This window comes from Miniopterus natalensis, chromosome 6 (assembly GCF_054644295.1).
Source record: "Miniopterus natalensis isolate mMinNat1 chromosome 6, mMinNat1.hap1, whole genome shotgun sequence".
NCBI classification, from domain to species: Eukaryota; Metazoa; Chordata; class Mammalia; order Chiroptera; family Miniopteridae; genus Miniopterus; species Miniopterus natalensis.
In genome coordinates, this window is record NC_142086.1 from 42,889,409 (window position 1) to 42,909,430 (window position 20,022).

The 20,022-nt window shown below is 45.4% G+C and overlaps 1 protein-coding gene across 1 annotated transcript in view; it reads right to left on the reverse strand.

Annotated features, from left to right (window-relative positions):
* FSTL1 (follistatin like 1) overlaps positions 1–20,022 on the reverse strand; it is a 50,498-nt gene that overhangs the window by 15,027 nt on the left and 15,449 nt on the right. The window contains exons 3-4 of the mRNA XM_087818178.1: positions 2,465–2,569; positions 203–332 (exon numbers count right to left, since the gene is read on the reverse strand). Coding sequence (XP_087674304.1) covers positions 203–332; positions 2,465–2,569 — 235 coding nt within the window. The remainder of the gene's footprint in view (positions 1–202; positions 333–2,464; positions 2,570–20,022) is intronic.

Here is a 20,022-nt window from a genome sequence, read left to right on the forward strand (position 1 = left end):
TAGGAAACCCTGGGCAGAGGCCTGGACCCTCCAGGATGAACCCAGCAGACTCCTGAGTGCCAAGAGGACACGCTTCCAAGAACCTGGGTGGGTCTCCATGGCTTTGGGTGCTGTGCTCAAGGTGGAAAGGACTCCGGGAATCCATGCCACACTGCTCCGCTCCCTGGCCCCCCATGGCTGCAGTGGTGAGAGCGCTCCTTACCTTTGCAGTGTCCATCGTAGTCGACCTGGATTTTGGATCCAGTGAGGCAGGCATCTCGATGCAGCTCACAGTGGTTGAGGTAGGTCTTGCCATTGCTGCCACACACAGGCCTCTTGTGAGGTTTGCATTGCTGCAACAGACCCGCAGAGGATGTTCGTGCAGTCAGGGGGTGCTGGCACACCCATGAGCACGCACACACAGGAGCATGCACACATAGGAGCATGCACACACGAGCACGCAGAGCCATCTTGTGAGGATGCCTCACCAGCAGAGGCGGCCTCTATCCAACCAGGGCAGAGGGGGCCTCAGCGACCCTACCCCACTAAGTGTTGGAGGTACTGTGCAGCCCCACAAGGCCCTTTGTGCTGATCCTGGTTGAGGGTCATCTCTTCTATTCAATGAAGATACAGACCCCCTTCCCTGCCCCACCCCTATGAAATTCGCAGGAAGGGCATTTTATTAGAAGTCAGGAATTTGGGATCTTTGTCACTTTGTAGAAAGTCACTCAGTGTCTTTGGATGACCTAAGATCCCTTAAAATCCCAACATTCTATGACGTGAAACAGCCAGGGCTGAGAGCTGGAAATGAGAAAAGCAGGCAAACGCCCCAATTCTTCAGTTCTTCTGGGGCCAAACTGTACGAATCCTTGCTCTCTCGCTTTGTTTAGTATTTTGGGGCCATTCTGTTTTCCTCCTAATCTTACAATGACTGTTGTGAGGCTGGGGGTTGGGGTGCCTGAGTCTTTGTGAACAATGAAGTGGACTAAAGTTCACTTGGCAACTCGGTTCTACTTTGGCTATTTAAAGTGGCATGGACACAGGCAAGCTCGGTTTCTTAAGACTTTTGTGGTTTTTGAAAGGAGAGAGGGGGAAGCAAGTCCAGCTCAGATCTAATAAAGGCACCAAAGCAAAGAGCAGATGTGGTGAAAGGAAACATACAACATTGGAGCTGGGAGGTAGCCCAACCTTTCCAATTTATAGACAAGAATACTAAAGCCAGAAAGACGAGCTGTACTTAACCAATACTTATTACTGAGTTCCACTTTGTGATGGGCACTGGGCAAAGCCAGATATGGTCTCCGTCTTCATGGCATCCAGTGGCAACTAACTTGTTCAAAATCACACGACTGTGTGTCGCCGAGCGGAGACTAGACGCCAGGTTTCTGAACCTTAAGTCTGGGCTTAAGCTGCCACACAGTGGCGAGGACACCTCTGGTGAGGCCCTGCCAGGGTCCCCAAAGTACCTGTTTTTCTGACTTCTAAATTGGGGGACTTCCTTTCTGGAGCAATGGATCAGGATCCTTCCCCTGGGGACTAAGTTAGGTGTGTTTATTTGCAGAAAGACAGATGTCTTCCAAGCTTGAGTTGGTTTGACAGAAGGAGGAAAAGGGCACACATCCAGGGTATTTATATTTGCCTGAAGAGTGAGAACTTATCAGAATCCTGCTTATGAAAGAAGTATTTCTTGAAAACTCACTTTGCTTTTCATAGCTCATTAAAAACCAAAGCAAACTTGAAAAACCTGCATTCTGTCTATTTTTTAAAATGTGCATATCCTTTGACCTAGCAAGCCCTAGTGGGAATCAATACTATAGAAATAAAGGCAGTGGCATGTAGGATTATTTGCAAAAGGATGTTATTGTTTAGTGGGAAACTAAGTGTCCATCTATAGGAAAATGATTACATAAGTTTGGTTCTTTTACACCACTAAAGATTATGCAGCTGTTAAAAAATGAGTTAGAACTATACATGCTGACCTGCAGGGCTTTCAGTGATACATGAATGAGTAAAAAATGCAAGTTAAGCATGTACATATCTCTATATATTATGATCACATTTTGTATAAAATAGAAGGAAACCCTGTATGTTTATAGTAGCAAGGGAAAAAAATGTGGAACAAATATAAACCAAACTGTTAACACCAGTTAACTCAGACTAATGGAACTTGAAGGTTACATGGAAGATTATTAATTTTATGTTTTTATAGATATCTATACTTATTTGACTTACATAAAGCAATTATTAATTTTATAATTTAAAAATCTTATAAAGCTAAATATTTTTTTAAAAAAAGAAAAAATATCCCTGCATTCATATCTGATTTTTAACTCCTGAGATGAAAATTTCATTCTTTTCAGGTAGATAATGTGTGTTTTCATAAAGATGATGACATTGTTGGCACTGCTGTGCTGACTGGTAGCCCCAGCAAGGTAGCCACACTAGCCTGGGCCACTGCCCTCTGGCTCCTGACCTTAGGACTTACCTCAATGCAGAGGCAGGTGGGCTCTCCCTTCTCTGTGACTGCACATTCCCGGCCGGCTCCACAAAACACATTGGCACAGATCTTAGATTTGCTCCTTAGTTCTTCCTAAAACACAAAATCATAGAGAAAAACATGTTACTGAAATGAGTCTATATCACGGGATGAGCGGATGGTGGCGATTATCTTTCAGGCTCAGGGCTCAGTCTGGAGTCACCACTCACGGTGTTGAAGGGTCCCGAATAGCCAGAAGCTGTCCCTAGTAGCTAGCACCAGCCTTGCCGGCACTGCTCCAGCCCAGGTCACCTCTGAGTCCTTAAGATTGTTTCTTAAAGAGCAAGACCTCTTTTCTTGCATGTTCCCTTTCTTCTAAGAATGTTTGCTGGGTAACATAACATTATCCACTATATGTCAACACTGCACTAAGGAATGGAGATATAAGGGCACATTCCCTGTCCTCAAGAAGCTCCATGACTCTTGGAGCTTCTTGAGGACATGGGACTGTGCCCCTATATCTCCGTTCCTTATTTGAGGAAACACAAATAAACAGATCTTTAGAAAGCAAAGTGGAAGCACCAGGGAGCTGGAGGGGGGAAGGAGGGTGGGAATCAAATGAGACGCTCTGAGATTGGAGGCCTTAACTGACTCCCACAGGGTGAGAAGAATAGACCAGGCAGAAATGGAAACATTTGAGAGAAATACAGATATCTGAAGGGCCTGAATCTCACTGAGTAGTGTTCAAGGCAATATCTCAAAAGGCAAAAGAAAGGTGGCTAAGCCACTGAAGCCTGGATCTCACATTGTCCGACATGGTCTCACTCAACCCCTGTCCACATGTGCCTCTGGCTTCAAGACCAAGGGGGCCAGACCATGACAAGCTCTAGAACCATCCCCAAACCACTTGCGGTCCGACATTCCCGTTCCGACAAAAGCACCAGAACTGAAAAGGCAGAGGATGGCTCCAGCCGATGCCTCTGAAAATGTGGATGTCTGTAGTCACTCGTCTGTCAGTGACAAACTCGTCCTCTCACATTAACGTGGCTAAAAGCCAGCCCCACCTCCTTTGCCACTCGGGCCAGGGGTGGTGGTGGTTGAACGAAGGAAAACGCGAGTCCTCCAGCCACCCTTCTTGACTGGAGGGCAGGCAATCACGGCGGGCCGCCGGGCCGCCCCCTGGGTGGCCTTGGCTGTGACAAAGCCAACGGCGATGGCAGGAGCAGTGACGGGGTGTGAGACTGGCCGCAGCAAAGGCGGGGATGGAACCTAAGAGTCTGCCCCTTGGGCCACGTCCCTATGTCATGTGGAGAACTCACACTCACAAACTCGCTTCCAACAGTCGACTCTTATAGCTGGTAAGTGTTTTATATCCAAGAATCAGGCCAAGAAAGCAAAACACAAAGTGGACACTGAGAGCTGAGGGGCTGTGTCCATTACAGCTGATCTGCTGCCACCCGGAGGCTGCTTTGCAAACTGCAGGTTATTACTTCGTCCTGAGCCGGCTGGCGGGTGTACAGGGCTCCCATTGGTCTAGAAACCCTCGCCATGCTCACATCTCATTGGCTCACGTGCCGTGGCCACACCCCATCCTTTTCGGATGTTGCTAGGGCGAATTCGGGAAAGCGGGCAGGCTGGAGAAAAGGGGGAGCGACTCCCAGCAGGCCGGGGGCCGGAGCGCTGCTGCTTCCCGACCCAGGAGCGCAGAGAAAACCGAACACGCTCCCCAGGCCGAGCAGGCCTCTTGGAAACTGCCTGGGAGCAGAAAGCAGCTCCAAAAGGGAAGAGGAAAAGGCTACCGCTGACCAGTGTAAAAAAAAAAAAAAACCACGTCTCAGATAAGACTATCTTCTTTTCTTTTCAGGAAACAATCCTGTAACAGAGGGGTGCACACAAATGTATGACCCTCTGTGGGGGTGTCACACGAGTGACAGACACACACGCATAAAGAGCATGTCAGACGAACGCCTACACTTAAAGACACACCAGCACACAGCCCATGGGAGGCGCCCACAACCATTAGCACTTATTAGCTGTGTATCCTAACTAGTCGCTTTAATTCTTGAGCCTCAGTTTCCCCCTCTGTAAAAGAAGGGTAAATACCAACCCTGCCCTGTGAAGGTGGAATGAAGTAACATATTTGGAAGTGTATCACAAACTGTAAAACCAACTGCCTAGGAAAAGTGTTATTAACGTTAATGCTTATAGAGTTGCCTGCAGATAATAACCTGTAGCATTTATGGAACCTCTTTTTTTATTGTATGTTATTGTTTTTAGTGAGTATTAAAAAGTAAAAGCTTTTAGTTACAGGTTGAATTCAACGCAACTCATTTTTCAGAAATAGTTCTCAAAAATCCATGTGAAGAAACAGATACTCCTTATTTAAAATATAAAGGCTAATACTTGAATGGTACAATTAAAATTTACCAAGTGTTTACATACGTAAGATTTCATCTTACTGTGTAGACAGCCCTGCAAGAATATGTATGTTATTAACCCTATTTTATAAACAAGAAAACTAAAGATCAGAAAGTCAAGTAACTTTGCCAAGGTCCCAAAGCTAAAAATGAGAGGAGCTAAGATTCCAACCCAGACCCTCAGACAACAGATGATTAAGCTCCTATTTATAACTATCTGGCATCCTGCTAAGTGATTTTTATTATACATTACCTTAGTTAAGCTCTACACCACCAAAAGTTCAACATCATAATTATCCCCATTTTACAGACGAGGGAACTGAACCTTATAGGTTAAATAACTAGAAAGTGGCAGAGCTAGGATTCTACCCAACCTAAAGGAAAAGTTCTTTTATATTTCTTTTCATACCTAGAAGATTTAAGGTTAAGGAAATGATAATGAGGATGTGATTTGCATAATTAGTAAATGTCGGAAGAAAGTGCTTAATGCTGTGTCAGCAAGTTAGATTTGAATTTGCACATCCCACCTCTGCTCCTCAGTTGTCCCTGTAGCAGGCAAGGCGCTGTCTTTAAACCTGTTTCCTCCTGCGTACAATGGCAACACGGATCCCTGTGAGGGCCGAGGGAGGATTAGATGAGATGCACAGCATGTAGCAGAGTGCCTGCCACACAACTGAAAGTGACATCATGACAGTGCAAAACTGATTTTCAGACCATCTTCCCACTGCGGTGCTGTTACCACTGTGGACTGTGGCGTCCCCACCCATTCTCTCTTACACTGGAATGACAATACTGAGAGCAGGGCAGACTGAACGGAAAAATCAAGGGGCCTACCAACCCGTTGCCCTGTTTGAAGACCACAGAGAAATGCTCATTACACAAGCCTTCCTCTTTGCAGGTGGCGCATCTGTCAATAGGTGGCAATCTCTCTCTGTCTCACAGAACCCAGAGCCGCAATGCAGAGTGCAGCCCTGGCTCAGGCAGCTCCTCCCAGCCTGTCCCCCTGCCAGATGTGGTGGGGAAGTGGGAGATTGGGGTGGGTGCCCTGCAGGCCCAGGCAGCGGAACCAAGAACTGGGGATTTGCTGACCTGGGAAAGAATGTGTTACCTGAAGCCCTCATGGTCCCCAGTTCTTCCCATTCACAGGCATGCTTTAATGCAGAAATTAACAAGAAAATTTTCTCCCAAGAGGTGGCTTCTTTGTGCCCCCAAAAGCCTTTCCCCAAGCCCTATCTTTTCTGGGATCAGGAGTGTCTGGAACATTCCCAAAGCTTTGGAAAGTTCCTTAGGGTGGTAGGTGGTTTTACCATGTGCTGAGTGACTGACTCTGAGTGGGGCAAACATCATGAGATGTTCACGGCAGGAACACACTCATGGGAAGGGAGGGGCATGGCGAGAGAGAGATGATGTAGGGGGGCAGGTGTCGGGGAGTAGGTCTCGCCAGCTGATCAGAGGGGCTTTCCGTGGATCTGGTAGGCAGTGAGGACCTTGGGAAGTTTGGAACGGGGCCGGCAAAGAGACATGATGAAAGTGGTGCTTTGAAATACTGCGTCTGGTCCCTTCCAACTTGGAAATCCCTACTCCAAGTGCAGGGCAGCCTGGATGGAGAGAGGCTGGAGGCAAGGAAACCTGCCAGGTGTAGTAAGGCAGAGATCTTGTGGGGGGTGACAATGGCATTGGGCCCAATGCCAATATTAATTAGAGCACTTACACCTGAGTGAGGGTCTTCACAGATATCTCTGTCCTCACAACATCTGTGCAGGTTTCCAAATTTTTAGTCCCATATAACAGATGAGGAGGAATTTAAGACTGAGAAAAGCCCTGTGATGTACAGAGGCCATATAACTAGTGAGAGCTGTCAGGACTGGAGCACAGGTCAGCCTGACCCCAGAACCTTGATATTTCTTTACCAAGAATAGTCAAGGGAGTGAGCTTTGGAGGGAGGGGTACATCTCCAAGGGCCAGCATGGGGGGAGGCCATGGGGCACAATTCAGTTCTCACAAATGAAACAGAATTATTTGCTTTACCACCGTAGCAATTTTAGAAATTAGGTCCCAAGGCTGTATGGGAATTTCATCTACGTACAGATAACAACATTGGTGTAGGAGTGTGAGGTCACAGGTATACAAACCCATCAGTCTGAATATTCCTGTGAGAGTGTAATTGATTGGAGAGAGGGGATGTGTACTGGAAGTGTAGACGCCCTGATATGTTGATAAAAATCAATAAATACTTGCTTCCAATGGAGAAAATCAGATTTCTAGCTTTATCCATCTTCCATCTATACCATCTCCCCGACTGGCTTTTATGCTGTTTTCATTAAGTGTTGCAAGCTATGCCCTGGGGATTTGGCCTCATGGTTAAGTTTCACAATGCAAACTTCTCTTGGTCAAGACTGGCAGGGAACATTGCTGACTTTTACCAGGGAAAAACTTCCCCTCTGAGCAACTGTCAGCCACTGCATGGTAATAAATGATACTTTATATTTGCACTGCAATTTTGATTAGCCTGTACTTTTTGCTATCATTTTTGATTCTCAAAACCTTTGGGGATAAGCAGGCAGGAGTTATCTCTATGACCCTTCCAGATGTAACATCCTATGATGGAGAAGAAACTGAGACTGGTGAACAGCTACATGTGACTGGTCCAAAAGCTCATGGGGATCGACCTGAGGTCTCCAGACTTTAATCCAGCTCCTTTTCCACTTAAACACTTTGCCTCTTTACAAATCAAAGCTAGAAAAGTGTTGTCTTGGATCCAAGGTCTGAAAAAACCCCACAGATTTATTTTTGCAACTGAAAAAGCAAGTTATTTGCAAAACCACCACTAGAGGTGATAGTGTGTCTGAGTCTTGGGCCCACCAGCATTAAGTCTGAATGTAAAATAAAATACACTTTGAATGTTTAAAAAAGTCTTCTGGAGTAAAGCAACTTCTGGAAGGCCAATGTGCTTTGGCAGGGGAGGGAGCTCATAAGCAAAGGCATAAAGCTGCAGCTTAACATACCAGTAACCTAGCACTACGTGAAATGCGTCAGCTCTGTGCCTTCCATCATTTTGCTCCTTCCCAACTTTCTTTTTGAAAAAAATAAAAACAGCCCTGACGTATGCCAAGGTGGAATTTTGGCTCCACTTGCCACTATTCTGTGACAGAGCGGCTTTGTTGACGTTGAGAAAGGCTCTCCTTGCTTTGCCAGAATTAGTCATGGAAACTTCAGAGGAACACCAGGGCTCCTCAGCATCCTGAAGTTGGGGACAAAGGAACTCACAGAACTGGGGAGAACAGGAGACCCCGGTGGGGGTAGGGTGGGAGGCTGGCTGCTCCCAGGCAGCCCTTCTAGAATGGAAACTAAGAGCCCAGGCCTGAGAGAGCCAAGGAGAAAGCAAAACCACTTCAGACCTTGCAATCCAGCTGGAGCACCATGGGACCTTGCTCAAGTTCTCTGATCCCTTTCTCTGAAAAGAACATGTTGGTGGGACCTACATATGCCAGCGAAAGAGCAAGGAGTGGTGATTTTTAGCAGATGTCCTGATGCGCCTGGCTGCAGGCACTGCATTTGTAGGGACAGCGTCACCCTATGTGCTCACAGCCAATCCCTCATCTCGCGTTTATGCACCGGAGTCAGACCCAGGTTTTGTGGGGCCTGAAGCTTTAAAAATGTGAAGGGCCCTCCTTAAGAAAAAGAACACACAACAACACTGCAAAATTGGGCACGGGGCCTCGGATGGGCCTTGCAAGTAACAGGTCTGAAACTGAGGCTGAATTAGCTTCACAGTAAATCTGACTCTCCATCTACCCTACATTTGCTTCCTAAATAAGAAGGCTTTTGCCCTGGCCAGGGTGGATCAGTTGGTTGGGCATCAATGTCCCACGCACTGAGAGGTTGCTGGTTCATTTCCCGGTCAGGGCACATGCCCAGGTTGTGGGATCGATCCCCAGGGGGGGAGGTGCAGGAGGCAGCCGATCGATGTTTCTTTCTCTCCCTTCCTCTCTAAAAATCAATAAAAACATATTTAGCTTTTTTTTTTAAAAAAAGGCTTTTGCACCTTTAGTCTATTAGTTAGAGCCTTGCTTAATATTTTATGCACATACTGTATAGCTTATCTCTAGTAGATTAAGCGCTTGTACATTTTGATTTCCCACAGATCCACCACATTGTCCTGCCTGAGAAAATGCTTAATGAACATTTTTTACATTAAATGTCATTTAGGGCCCATTCAGATTAGTGTCAGTGTCAGTGGCATTTGGGATATTAAGGGGAAGGCGTGGCTGGGCTTTATGACATCAAAATAAGGGATGTATCATCCAAGAAGATTAGCTTTAAGATTAAAAAATCTATTATAGACTTGTCATTCAAGAATTATCCAATTCTCCTTTCTATTCGTGCCTGTGTTCAGCCTCTATCACAGCTATGGGATAACATGCTCCGGACACTTTTTACTAATGTGATAACGTACTGTATGCCTGAAAATTGCTACTTTCAAATTTCAAATGGGACAAAGATGCTTACCTTAATCGTTGTATTTTTATTTTACAGATTCTGTCACATTCTCTAATTGTCTGCCTTGTCACATTGAAGGATCTAAACTGCCATCTCTGTAGGGAAGCCCTTTCTCTGGAATGCCACCCTCCATAGATTAGTTCTTTCTTGACGTGGCCCAGACACAGCACAGCAACCTGGAGGCTTGGTTTCTCCATAATGCTAAGTTCAGTTTTCTGTAATGGTCTTGTCCAGTCCTAGCAGAAGTACACAGCAGCATTTAGTAAGCACTTACAGAGTTAGAAACATGCTGGGCACTTCACACAGGACTGAAAATCATCTCTCAAGCATCTTCAAGGTTGGAGGACTCATCCCTATCGGCAGTGAGAAGACTGTGACTCCGGATCATCTCCGGCACCTGAGGAGGGAGTGTCTGCTCTCATGCCTTCAGGTCCTGGCCCACAGATGAGCTGGGGTGTCTCCCCAGGGAGTTCCATCCTGTCTCCTCAACTCAGGCTTATCCAGTGACTCCACTCTTACCCCTGGGAGTGCCTAAGATATCATATTAGTTTTTCTAAAGACTGCTGTTTGCAAGTCCCCTGGTTTCACAAATTCACCCTTTAGTTTCAGAACACCTGGGGGGAACCTTTTAAGCCAGACCACTGTCTGCCTTGAATTAACCTGTTAGGTTTGAGCATAGTATTCACTTTCCATTCTCCAACTGTCTGCCTAAGATGCGCCCACTTTCAAGGACAAAGTAGGGATATAGATAGTCCTCCAGGCTTCAGTAAAGGACTAGGCAAGTAATTTAAACCCATCAGAAAGCATGCTTGTGCTGAGTGCCTGTAACAACAAAACAAGAGTAACAGCCGTCTGTGACCAGCATGGTGCAAGCTCTAGGGCATAAACTCAAAAGGAGTGGCCTCTGACTTCGCAGAAGTTTCTAACCTAGTGCGGGGAGGGGGGGATAAAACTAACACACAGACCAACGAAGTCCTGAAGGAAATGAGGCCGACTCCAGGAGGTGGGGCTTCATGGATAAAATGGGACTTGAGCTGAGCCCTGAAGAATGGTAGGATCCGGATGGAAACCCTGTAGGTTTTGAGCAGGAGGGTTTTAAGAATAGTTTGGCAGTGGTACATGGGAAGAAATGGGTGAGGAAGAATTAATTGGAGGTACAAGGCAATCGGCTAGACAGAGCCTGGGGTGATGAAAGTCTCAAGTTGGGTGGTGGCAGAGAAAGGAAGGAATCCAAGAGAAATTTCTAAGCAACAAGGAGATGTGGCAACAGACTGGATAGGCGTGAGGAAGGAGCGAATCCGGGAATCTGCCAAGATCTTTGGCTTTGAGGGCCTGGAAGGTTGCTGGTGTGTCTGTCAGAGATGGAGCCCTGGGAAGGGCTGCATGGGGGGAAGGGCAAGCAATGATGAGTCAGTTATGGACATAAGTCTAACAGCATGTAGAACATCCCACTGACAGTTGAAAATAAAGGACTAGTGATGCACATCTGGATATCATCCGCGTAGGAGTAAGAAATGCAGCCAAGAGAACGAATGCGCTCAGGAGGAAAGGGTGGGAATGGAGGGCGGAGGGTGGCTGAGGAGAGGAAGGGACAGGATGTGCACCGAGAGGAGCGGGAAGGAGGGCAGGCTGCCATCAGCCTGCAGGGGGTCTTTGTGCAAGTCAGAAAAAGTGCCTTTCCCTCTGGGCAGATGCAAAATCTGGCCAGGTTACAGGGCCTGGCCAGCAGGGTGCAGGTTGGAATTCAGCCACCCTCACCTTCTCATGCCATGAACAGCCCGCTCAACCGCGTGAGGGCTCCGACGGCAAAGCAGCCAAGAAAGCAGAGTAGGCGCATTCAGAAAACTGGGAGCAAAACCAGGGAGTTAGAGAGCTCCAAGAAATGGATGATGAATACCACTGTATGAGAAATTATTTGGCAAACACTGGGATGAAGTCTCCCTTCTTCCCCCAAAAAGCCTTTAAACCTCTGCTAAAACCTGAACCGGTAACCCAGAGGGCAGACCAGACAGAGGCAGTGGGTTCTATGTAGAGAACTGATGCAGAAGCCTGGAGACAGGCCCTGGCGTATATCTGCCTGTAACACACTGCGTTGCTTAGGGCAAGGTGCTTGACCTCTCTGGTCCTCAGTTTCTAGATGATGCCAAAATCCCTTAAACTGTTGATTCTCTTACCTAGAAAGCACAGGGATTGAGCATTTCAGATATTCCTGAATATCAAACTGTATTTTCCCAGAGAAGTTAACCCAAATGCCCAAACTAAAGAGACTGTTATTCAGGGGTTTTGCTGGGTTTTGGTTGGGGAATTAAAATTGGCTTTCATAGTCAAAGAATTTTCATAAGAAATGCCGTTTCATTCCCTCTGAGATCATGGCATAGAAAATCAGGGGAGCAGTGATGGGACCCCAATTGAGTGGCCTTATTTCACTAACCAGTTAACTGGTTGGAAACTTCTACTCCCCTAGAATGCCATTAATAACCTTTTTATTCTATTTGTGTTTGCCTTGCAAGAAAATAAGGAAAGAGAAGAAAGGAGAGAATGGTTAAAGAAAATTCACATGAGATTCACAATTCTTCATTCCTGCCAAGAACCTGTCACTGAAGTATGTCTGGGACTGCCAGGGCTCACATTTACTCAGCATTCATGATCTAATTATTTCCACATGTAGTTCAAGGAGAATGGTTGATTAAAAGTTAAAAAAAAAGAAACCCACACACCTACATTCCAATACCCTCAACTAAAGAAGGGAGACAGCTCTGGGGCAGCTGTGAGAGAGTGTCCCCTGCAGTGCCTGCCACATCTGGACCAACATTCCTGCACATTCTCAGCACCAGAGCAAGCCAACCTTCCATCTCCCCAAGCTTCCCAAGCCCAGAAACAGATAGGATTCACATTCATGGGCTTTTGAGTAAAATGTAATATTTACTCCCCTGCTCTGGTGGGAAGCAGATGAGATATGGATATAGTCTAAGAGGTACGAGTTCTCTCCATCCTTTTGCTCCAGGGCTTACTGAATTTAGGCAGTCCTTGGGTAGTTCCTGGTATACATATCTGCTGGGGAAGAAAGCCACTGTGGCAGAGAACTTGGGTACCTTTCCTGAACCGGGGAATAGTCCTCCCACATCTGTGGCTCCTTTCCATTATCTCAGTTTGCATATGGCTCCCCCTAAAAGTGAAGGCTAAGCCACTGTCTTCCAAGGTGATTCACATGACCTGGTACTGATTCAAATGTCTGACACTGTCACCTGTTGGCATCTACTTGGCCACATTTAACGAGGTATTTGGCACAAGGCTCAGAGTCTTCTTCCTCTCTCCTGGGTACTTCACTGTTAACATGGCCTCAAGATCCTTGGCCTCCTTACCTCCAGGAGCTCTCAGCTGTGCCTATGAGTAGAGCAGGTAGCCACAGCACATTTAAGTCACAAGCAGACTAATAAAAGACATAGGACTCCTGAGGTTCTACATTTTGAAATGAGAACTCATTAGCCTTTGAAAATGTCAGCACCGTTAGGTATTGTTAGATGCTTCTTTAACCTTCAGATGGGCAGAGAATGTCCTACAGGACCAGCTAAAAAGATGTCACCATCTGGAAAGTCTGATTTATTGTCCGAATGGCACAAATTCTTCCTGTCCTTCAAGGCTTAGCTCAAGTTACACTACTTCATCCTTGGTGACCTTTTCCTTTCGGTTGATATAAATTCCTTCCTTGAGCTTTCATTCCGCTTTGTCTAAACTCATTTTGATCACTTTTTTAAAATTTTAATTGATTGTACAGATTTTGTCTTCCTAGCTGAACTCTAAGTTCCTAGAGGACAAGGATCATGTTTTAGAGTTCTTCATAGGTCCCAGCATAGTACCCTGTGCCATTAATCAACCTTTGTTGAAAGCATAAAAGGGCTACCAATTCACACTGCCCTGGGGACTTGGAGTAGGGACAGAAAGACCCTATGGCAACTCCTCCCCTGGGGATGCCCCCTTCCAGGACCAGTCTTTTGGGGGAAATACCCTAAAGACCCCACCTTCTCCACCAAGCAATAAATATTCAGCCTGAAAATTCACTAATTAGAGATTGTCTTAGACCCATAGAAAGACACTGGTGTGTGTGTGTGTGTGTGTGTGTGTGTGTGTGTGTGTGTGTGTTGGTGAAGTGGACAGGAGAACAATGGGAGATTGAAATAGTTTCCAGTCATTTCTTTTGTTCACCTGCAAAGTGTCACCCAGCTAACGCACTGAGGGAATGAGAATTTGGTGGAGGGAAAGAGGGTAGAAGGTGAGGTAATGTGGGACTGTGAAGTACCTTGGGAGGAAGGCAAAACTGGGTGAGACTTGGGAATACAGGGTGGTGGCCTAGAGGGGGAGAAGTGGAAATAAAGAGAATCAAGTGAGAAGAGGCCAAGAGAAATTGTGAAATGGGCTTATTATCCAAGGCAGCTGTTTTGTGTTAACTCTTCCCAGGAACCCCACCCCTACGCTGTCCTATGAGGTAGAAGGGAGGCCAGTTGGTCACTCTCCCTAGACCAGAAAAATAAGCTTCTTGCCTTTTTCTGCCCCTCTCCACCCCCAGAATGCCCCAGTCTCCAACCACTCCCCTCTGGTTCATCCTTACAGTGGGTTGCTAGGGAAAGGTGAGGCTTTCTCTGTGCCCAAGTGGTTTATTTCCCCTGGGGCTGGACACCTTAAAAAGAACTGTGATGTCCAACCAAGAGCTAAGACAATTTGACAGATGAAGGGGGCCAAGGTAGTGGGTGGGGATAGCAGGGAGGTCAGGGGAGACTGGAACAAAATTTAGCAGAGAGATCCAGAGACCCAGAACAGCAGAGCAGCCTGAGTCTCCACTCTAAACACATGGACACAGCCCTGGGAATCTTTGGGGGCAGTGTGGCCGCAAAGCTGCTGTCAAGTTTCTAGCATCTTGGCAATTATTCCCCAGCCTGAGAAATGCAGAAGGGGTTAAAACCCGGCAAGAAACTCCAGCCTAAATGAAGTCTCCATATGTGTGTGTCTGTGTGGTTCTAGGAGAAGCAGACAGATGCAATTAGAAGTTCTCAGACAGTGTTGCCATGGCAACTGCTGGCCAGGAGAAAAGTGGGGAAAACCAGGAGTCCAAGGGATACAGTCTCCCAAAGAAACGCCAGAGGCAGGTGGTGTTCATCACCCCCAGGATCCACAGGCAGGGCTTGTGCCTCCAGGTTGCCCTCTCCCTGACTCTTAAGAACCCTCCCCACCCAATTCCTCCTCTTCCCCCCCAGGTACGCCACCAGAACAATTCCAAATGCAAATGAAGGGATCCCCTCAGATGGAGGAGTATGTGCTGGTGGACACTGCTCTCTGGGTGGTCTCTGGTCAAACGCAGATCTAGATCTGAGTCTGAGGATCAGTGGGGAAGCTGCAAGCTTAATTTACATGTCACTGTGGGACCTGGTTTCCCTAGGTGGGGGATGCTTGGGTGGGTGTTGCAGGGCAAGCAGGGGTTTGTGAGCTCAAGTGGGAGAATATCTGAGTTTAGGAGGGCAACCATGTGTCTTATCAGCCAAATTGGGACTTTTTTGAGACTAAAGGGAGACCTTTTAAATAGATACACGTGGACAACAGGCAAACTGTGACACATGTTCACCTTAATTATTAGGCTGCCTAAGGAAAATGTGATTATTTTTATTTTACAGAGTGGGAACTCTAACCTGATATCTGTGAGCCCCAAGAAAAGCAGCTATAAATTTGGGAAGGATGAGAAACCCAATGAAAGTCCACTCTGAGCATGGACTGGCTCTTGCAGCCTTAAACTCCATTGATTCAACTATCCCATGAGGATATGCATGGGGTTCTGCTGCTGGGAAGCTGGGGCATCTGGGCAGATGGGACCAGTTTTGCTTCAAAATCTTGGTCATTACAAATCCTTCCAACTGCTTCTCTAAAGACAGAATCATTCATTTCATGCACTGTTGCCAAAGGGAGGTGGCTCTCTATGAGTTTAAGGCAATAATGTGAGCAACAGACTGGGACCATTACACAGCAGAGAGAACTACCAAATCTCCCACTGAAGAGGGGAGGCTTTCGGGAGTGTTTTCTTACACATTCCTGAGCAACTGAACCAAAAACAATGGCTCAGTGATCCTGTGGTCATGAAACCCTGGGAAAGGTCAGGCTTTTCCAGGGAACCAGCAGAAATGACTGCATTTTAGGCATAATGTAGCCAGCCTAGAAATTATGAGCATGCGGTTCAGCCACAAGCTCAGTTACAAAATTGTAGGATGTTTAAAGGATAAAGCCCACCCAGGATGCATCCCTAGTATTTTCTCAGGGGCTCTGGAAGTCACAGCCAGTTGGTAGGAGTTCCTGCCAGTTACTTGGCAACCACGGCTGGCGGTGGTCCTCTACTCTCAATCCTGGCTTAATGTTGGCAGTCACAGGGCCCACCTGACTTATCTACCTGCACTTAAACCCAGACAGGTCCTGGAAAGTGGGGCACAAACCTCTGAGCTTAATGTGGAGCTACCCTAAGATTTGGGAGTAGCAATGAGGGGCTCCTTAAAATCTGTCATCATCAGTTAACACCATTGTTCTCTGCCGGGCATGCATGTCAGGAAGTTCTAACACCGACTGCAGATCCCCTGGATTTAAATAATCCAGTTTCAAGGAATGTTAACTTTTCTGGACAAATTAAGAACCACATAAAATCAGTCCCTTTGAAAAAAGCAATACTCCAAGCACAAATTAATTTGCATTTCCTTATCACTGTCCGAAGTGGAACTGGACAAAGCCTATTTCCAAGCAACTAAGCAACATATGGGACAATCAACAATCAAGCAACAAAATACCAAACATCATGCTGGATGCCAGGGCTCAGGGAGAATAAAGCTCAGTGTGTGTCCCAAAGCTGCTGACAGTTTAGATGGGGAGATGGGGCATAAATACATGGAATTCTAAATAGTAGAACTCAATTTAATAAAAGATAACTCAAGACAATGTGTGGCTAAATGCAATGTATGGTTAAGTGACAAGTGTTTACAGCAGCAATTTTCAACTCTTCATCTCATGGCACACATACACTGATTACTAAAATTTCGCAGCACACCAAAAAATATATTATTTGCCAGCCTGACAAAAAATAGGTTTAATTTTGATGCATTCACACTGGGCAGCTATTGTTGAATTGACTGCTGTCATTTTTTTGATAATCTAAGGGAAAAGAGGCCAGATAGTCAGGTATTGCATGTTTTAAAAATTCTTGTGGCATCCAGCTGAAAATTGCTGGTCTAGAGCAGTGCTGTTCAATACAAATATAGTATCAGTCTCATAAATCATTTAAAATTTCCTAGTAGCCACATTTTAAAAAGTAAAAAGAAACAGATAAAATAATTTTAGTAATTTCTTTTAAGCTAATATAGCCAAAATATTACCATTTCAGCACATAATCAATATTATTGATGAGATACTTTACAAGGTTTTTTCCATAAAAAGTCTTTGAAATCCAGCATGTGTTTTACACTGATAGCACATCTTAATGGGACCAATCACATTTCAAAAGCTCCACAGTCACTTGTGGCTACTGGCTTTTCCTGCTGAACAGCGTAGCTCTAAACACTAAGTTTGAGTAGTTCTGACAAATTACTGAGGGTTGAAAAGAAGAGTTTGGGTAGAAAGATTAATACTTTAACTTGGAATATTTTAGCAGCGGTATATATAATTGTAGTCAACAGATATTATCTGAACATATGGGTGAGGCAGCACACCAGGCTGCATCTGGGACCAGGATACAGAAGTAATGACATCCAGCCCCTTGAAAATGGGCAGATGTCATGTGCACTTAAGCCTCATTCTGGCTCTGCTTTCAATGCCCCTGGACACTGTAAGGAATGTCTCCTCCGGTTTTCTGTAAGGGAGATAAAATGTTTGCCACCTCCTGTCATTAAGACTCTATATGGCTTCTCTAGTGAAACAATGATAAGGGGCTAATTAAACTACACATTTGGAGCCTTAACAATTTAAATACACTTTCTTTTTTTTTTTTTTTTTTTTTGGCATAAGGGTCCATGGACAAATTTGGCAATGAAGTGGCCATTTCTCAAAACCTTTTTTTCTTTTCTTTTCATTTTCTTGGCTCAACTGCTAAACTCTGTTGCCACCAGCTTTCAATAATATCTCACACACACACACACACACACACACACACACACACACACACACACACACACACACTTTTAGTGCCTTGAGATGAAAGTCAATGAAAACATGCACATTCTATTCTTCTTGAGACATTCCTGCCTTGCATTCTTTCCTTGGAGCAGTTGGGAAGCCACAGCAGGGGGGGAAGGAGCAGTAAAACCTACTCGTGCTGGCCAATCAGGCCTTAGCTGACAGGAGGCCCACCAATGAGAGGCTGCCAGGTATTCTGCCCCATTGTAGCAAAACTCCTTATTTTTCAGAGATGAAAATCCTATGAGACCCTCAAACTATACCAACAATTCACAAAGACCTCCTTTTCTGTTCATTTTGTTTCCCCCCAAGGACTGCATTAGCAACTCCACACAAAAACCTACCAGCTTAGTGGTGAGTAGCCTGTAACAGATTCTATCATTCAGGGTGAAAACACTCCCAAGTATTATGTAGCAGTATAGTTCTCAGGGCTCTGTTCCCCTTCATTTTTAACTGACTAAATGCTGCAGAAATGCTACATAGTTAGCTGGTTTAGGTTACACTGGCTCCACTTAAAAATGGAGCAACAAGCTATATAAGTCAGGAAACTTCGTCTGTGAGTCACTGTAAGGCAGTTTAGAGAGTAGGGCTGAAGCCAAGTGGGGGACTGGCTCTCTGGGACTCCACCAACCTGATCACTCTGCCTTTGGTGGAACTTTCCTAGGATAAAAGACTTCTTTAAGACCTAATGTGTAAATCCAGTGACATTGTTTTGCAAGTACTGGGGACATCACAGATGCAACTCAAATGAAACAGGAGAGCAAGAACAAAAAGGATCCCAAAAAGTAAAGGTCTCAGTAAATGGTAAGGTCAGAAGACAAAGTGACCAGAAGCTTTGAGGCAAGGAATCACCAACAACAAAATTTAATGCTTTATATTCCTTGGGATATTAGCTTACTCTGGAAATGATGCTCAGTGAAATCAGATGGCTGGTCATGGAAGGAAAGAATAAAAATATTTCCTATTCTGCTAGCCTCTGCTTAAATTCTGACTTCACCCAGAGCTGAGGGAAACAGAATCCAGGTGTCAGGTTAAGCTAGCCCAGCACTACTACCATGTCCAAGGTTAAGCAAAGTGTTGATGGACAAATGCTGTTAACTATCTTCCCAGGTGCACAAATATTTGCAGAATCCAACACAAGGATGACTGGGGTACAAAGATTATGGGTAGGATATTATGCATCTTCTAATATCACATAGGAAACATTTGGATTCATCAATCGATCCATTGAGCCAGTGGATTATTTCAACAAATATTTACTGAGCACCTACTACATGCTAAGCTCATTTCTAGGTGATAGCAATTCATTGGTGAACAAGACAGACAGGGGCTCTGTGGTAAATGAGTGCATATCATAAAGGACAGGGGATAAACACAAATAATAAGATCATTTCAGACTGTGATGAACATTTAGAAGGTATGTTTGCCAGCATATGTTTGACAGAGACATCAGGTGAAAGGGCACCACTTAGATGGAGTGGTTAGGGAACCTCTCTTGAGCTTAAACCTGAAGGGTGAAAGGAGCAATTCACACAGAGAAAAAAAAAGTGCAATGGTTCTGTAGCAGGATGGAATTTATTATGTTCCTGGAACAGAAAACCTTGTGGCTAAGACACAGGGTCCAGCAGGGAGAGCAGTGAGAGGGAAGCTGGGAAAAGCAGGCCCCAGACTTGAGCATGCGGGACCTATAGACATGATAAAAAGTTTGTATTTTATTCTCAAAGACACAGGGGCCACTGGCAGGTTTTACATAGGAGAGTGAGGTGATTAGACGTGTGTTTTATAAAGATTACTACTCAGGCTGCTGTGTAGAGAAGTAGGCTGAAAAGGGCAAGAAGGGAAAAGGGGAGAGCAGCTAGGATGCTACTGCAATAGTCCAGGTATAAAATGATGATGGCTTGCACTAGGGTGGTGATGATGGAGAGCAAAGAAAGTCAGTAAAGATGGTATATTCTGAGAGCTGAGCCAACAGGGCTTGCTGATGGACTGGGAGGGTGAATAATCAACAAGAAGATTCCTGAGAATTTCAAGTCAATAACCAAAAAATCCAGCCAGTTCTAGGCAAAGTATGGTCATAGCCATGCCAATGGTCCAGCATGGAGTCACTCCCAGAAGAATCTACCCTTGGATTAGCCCTGGGGTCCAGATAAGTTGCATACCTTCTTGATGAAACTGAATTAGCTTAGGTAAGTGAGTTCACTCACCTAAAGCCCACTAAGACCTGGGGTCAGATGTAAATAGCCTCTGCTTATGGAAATCTGTCCAGAACTGACCCATGTTCCCAAACTGTTCCATGGAAAACTAGCCTTGAAATATTTATGGTGTTTTTAGAAGTGGTGCTCTGTGGTGGAATGTCTGGGAAACACTGCTTTTAATACTTTGCTCCTAGAGAGGAAAATATATAATGCACAAGAACACTGTAAGGCTCTGAAAAGTCCTGCAACTAAAAATCCATTT